Source organism: Rhagoletis pomonella, unplaced genomic scaffold, assembly GCF_013731165.1.
Source record: "Rhagoletis pomonella isolate Grant_MI unplaced genomic scaffold, Rhpom_1.0 Rhpom_scaffold_00002, whole genome shotgun sequence".
NCBI classification, from domain to species: domain Eukaryota; kingdom Metazoa; phylum Arthropoda; class Insecta; order Diptera; family Tephritidae; genus Rhagoletis; species Rhagoletis pomonella.
Genome location: NW_023458556.1, coordinates 31,669,090 through 31,673,773, shown reverse-complemented (window position 1 = coordinate 31,673,773; position 4,684 = coordinate 31,669,090). Strand labels below are relative to the sequence as shown.

The window sequence follows — 4,684 nt, the reverse complement described above, 5'->3', positions numbered from 1 at the left end:
TGGGTCCTAAAAATTCGTTCCCTGCTAATAAATTTGAAAAAAATTAATTTAAATATTTTGACTCACTGGCTGATATTAATATCAAATCAAAGAGAATACATCCAGGTATTAAAAAAGAACTGTTTATTTTACGGCAGGGTACGACAAAAGCCAAATAATGTAAAAACACAAGAAACCATTAATATGCCCAATAAACCATGGGCCAAATATGTATAGTAAAACTGCGTTTTTAGTTTTTCTCTGAAGCTGGGTGTTTTTAAAAGGACTTTGAATTATAGTGTGCGACTTGATGTTCTTACACAAATGGAGAAGCCTACAATTTAACGTCGTCAACGACGACCACCACTTAGCTGAGCAATTATGTATAGTTAAAAATAAATAAATATTACGATTTTATTTGTTATATTTTTTTATTACTAATTATTTTCATAAAGTATTTTATTACAAAGTACATACCTAGTTCTTATAACACTTAAGGCTAATATCACACACTGTAATTAGTTAACAAAATTGACTCTAAACATCACTATTTATATTAATATTCCAGCTATTATGCCACAAAATCACATTGGCACCGGCGATCGCAAATACTTCATATGCATCATGGTGAAAATTATTTCGTAAATATTCAATAACTGCCACTGAAAGGTTGTAGGTGCTGTGGTGTACAAAACTGTGCTGGATAACTTTACGATGTTTGACTCCACTTCCATATCTCTCAATGCCTTGCAAATGTCATCACAATTGTTATGCTGCTCAGGCATCTCTGTATGATTATGTATGGCATACTGTACTATATCGAGAATTTGTGGTTGCGCCGAAACTGTATAAGATAACAGGAATACCACATGGAGTGCGATGGTAATTAAAAGTCTTCGACCCAGAGGTTCCATTGTCTATTGATATATCTATTGGTTTTCGTGTGTTTTGTTTTAAGTTGGCGTATCGACTTTTTATAGTAAGTGTTGTTCACACCGGCAGCGCTTGTGATTTGAGACTAATATATTCAAATATAAAATTCACGGATTTTCTTCAAAATATTAACACTCCCATATTTCTACTATTTGTCTTTCCGAGAAAAAGCTATTCTACTGCTGTATTTACAATTGTTAACTTGTTGCTTTCCGTTATTTTAGTTTACATCGCTCTTCGCGTCGTTTACGCACTGTTATGAAATTGAATGGAATTCCATGATATAGCCCATATGAATGCTATAATAAAAGTACATACATTCGGACATATGTAGATGTACAATGTACATGTGTTTGGATACACATATATAGGGTGATCCATCTAGACCTTTTTTTTAATTTTAAATAAAACACTTAAAATAGAATCGGATGTCGAAATGTTTATTATCACCCGAAACAAGAATCTCTGAAATTTACTTTTTAAAAGTAATTTCATTCAAATGTTGGCCGCGACTATGCTGTAGGTGGCACATTCGGAAGGTCCAATTTTCAATTACTCTTCCAGCAATGCGCGAATTACGCGAGCAATGTTGGATTCCAATTTTTGAATCATAGTTGGCTTATCAACGACGACTTCTGACTTTACATAACCCCCAAGAAAAAAATCCGTAGGTATAACATCACACGATAACTTGCTGAAACCAAATGTTGCCGACTTTACAGATTTTTTTAATGGATTTGGTTTTTTCTTTTTCTTGCGGGTGATAATAAAGATTTAGATATCTAGTTCTGTTTTAAGTGTTTTATTAAAAAAAAAACGAGATCTAGATGGATCATCCTATACATACATATGTATGTACATAGGTATACGTTAGTAACGTCCGAAACAGTCGATGGGCAAAGCTTTTTAAAGCTTTACGGTGATTTCATATACTTGTAGGCGTACAGAGAGTGAATTGACTCCCTGTTTGTCACTGATGTACACACAAACATACATCTATTGATATATATACAGCTTGCATGCAGGGGGTTTTATCAGAGTCGGGGTTTTCAATATAATTGCACTTTTTCAAAAAAAGAAAAAAGGAAGCACTGAGAAAGTACTTGAGTACAATGAAGATGTTTTCGATACAATCCTGCGATAACAGAAAATAAGATAAATCAATTTTTTTTTCTTATAAGAATAACGGATAGTTTTGTGTGAATTGCACATTTGGGGGCAAATAAAAAAACCATAACAAAAACATGTTCAACGAAAATGGTCGACATGACTTTCTCTTTCAAAACTATGTACATACATACATATATCGCACCTTTTTTGTTGCAAAAATGATGTTGGACAGTGTAAAAAATATTGTTATTTAATAAATATACATATATTATTTTTGGGGGAAAAATACGTTTTTCTGGAAAAGTTAATACAATTTCAAAATACAAATTCCTACACCAGTTTTTATGGTTTATAACGGGCCGAGAAAGCTTAAAAGAGCTTTGCCCGCGTGCAAAATAAAATTAATAAATAACAGTTAAATGTTTGGAAAAAGCTTATTTATGTCAAGAGCAACAAAAGCTTAAAAGCTTCAAATTTGATGTTACAGAGTGGCGCCCTTGAAGATAAAATTATGCATGCCTGCGATGGTTTCCCACTAAGCTACGAATAACTAATAATAAAAAAATTCTATCAAGTAAACTTCCCGAGAAAATTCCTTTTCAATTCTCCTAAGTGTAGCCGCGTATTACTAGCGTTAATTTTCAATTTCCGTAAGTGGTTTTCAAGTAGTTTTTTTTTAATTAATTAATTCTTGTTATTTTCATGAAAATTAAAGAAAAAAATCTAAAATATGCATACCATCAATAAAATAAAATAACGATGTGCTAGAAAAAAAACAAGGCTGTATTTTATTTAACATACCTAGATATTTGAAAAAATTACATAATTATTGGAAGGGGGGAATGGTTATATTTCGCAGACCTGTGTTATTTATGAATGTGCACCGAGAAAAGGGTTCAGTTACGTCAACTAAATATGTTTCTCTCAACCCATGATTTGGTTACAGTTACATTATCTGGTTATAGTTACAAATCATGTTTTGCGAGAAATAAATTTAGCGGACTTTTTCTGGGTGTATGTACAATATATTAGACTCGCGATTTACTTTGAATATTGAATAACCTTAAGTTTGAACCCACAATATTTGCCAAATATCTACATATGTATGATCAAGTGAGTCTAACAAAACTTTAGGCCAATTAAATAACATTAAAGGGTGCAGACAGTCAAAGTATAAATTTTTCATAATGTGGAATCTAGTTCATAGCTTTTCTCTTTTTACTTGTTAAATAAACATTTCTAAAATAAATGTATTTTTTGATTATTTTTCGGTTTTGTCTTTTTTAGTGCCTTCTTTTGCCTTTTTTGCGATTTCTAGTGTCTACTTCGCTATTTTATTTTGCCTTCTTTTTATAGGTTTTTGGGTCCTAAAAATTCGTTCCCTGCTAATAAATTTGAAAAAAATTAATTTAAATATTTTGACTCACTGGCTGATATTAATATCAAATCAAAGAGAATACATCCAGGTATTAAAAAAGAACTGTTTATTTTACGGCAGGGTACGACAAAAGCCAAATAATGTAAAAACACAAGAAACCATTAATATGCCCAATAAACCATGGGCCAAATATGTATAGTAAAACTGCGTTTTTAGTTTTTCTCTGAAGCTGGGTGTTTTTAAAAGGACTTTGAATTATAGTGTGCGACTTGATGTTCTTACACAAATGGAGAAGCCTACAATTTAACGTCGTCAACGACGACCACCACTTAGCTGAGCAATTATGTATAGTTAAAAATAAATAAATATTACGATTTTATTTGTTATATTTTTTTATTACTAATTATTTTCATAAAGTATTTTATTACAAAGTACATACCTAGTTCTTATAACACTTAAGGCTAATATCACACACTGTAATTAGTTAACAAAATTGACTCTAAACATCACTATTTATATTAATATTCCAGCTATTATGCCACAAAATCACATTGGCACCGGCGATCGCAAATACTTCATATGCATCATGGTGAAAATTATTTCGTAAATATTCAATAACTGCCACTGAAAGGTTGTAGGTGCTGTGGTGTACAAAACTGTGCTGGATAACTTTACGATGTTTGACTCCACTTCCATATCTCTCAATGCCTTGCAAATGTCATCACAATTGTTATGCTGCTCAGGCATCTCTGTATGATTATGTATGGCATACTGTACTATATCGAGAATTTGTGGTTGCGCCGAAACTGTATAAGATAACAGGAATACCACATGGAGTGCGATGGTAATTAAAAGTCTTCGACCCAGAGGTTCCATTGTCTATTGATATATCTATTGGTTTTCGTGTGTTTTGTTTTAAGTTGGCGTATCGACTTTTTATAGTAAGTGTTGTTCACACCGGCAGCGCTTGTGATTTGAGACTAATATATTCAAATATAAAATTCACGGATTTTCTTCAAAATATTAACACTCCCATATTTCTACTATTTGTCTTTCCGAGAAAAAGCTATTCTACTGCTGTATTTACAATTGTTAACTTGTTGCTTTCCGTTATTTTAGTTTACATCGCTCTTCGCGTCGTTTACGCACTGTTATGAAATTGAATGGAATTCCATGATATAGCCCATATGAATGCTATAATAAAAGTACATACATTCGGACATATGTAGATGTACAATGTACATGTGTTTGGATACACATATATAGGGTGATCCATCTAGACCT

At 32.1% G+C, this 4,684-nt stretch overlaps 1 protein-coding gene across 1 annotated transcript in view; it reads right to left on the bottom strand.

Moving 5' to 3' along the window:
- LOC118752936 (zinc finger protein Xfin-like) overlaps positions 1-4,684 on the bottom strand; it is a 46,068-nt gene that overhangs the window by 29,469 nt on the left and 11,915 nt on the right. The window contains exon 7 of the mRNA XM_036487788.1: positions 4,076-4,206. Within this exon, the coding sequence (XP_036343681.1) occupies positions 4,076-4,206 (131 nt within the window). The remainder of the gene's footprint in view (positions 1-4,075; positions 4,207-4,684) is intronic.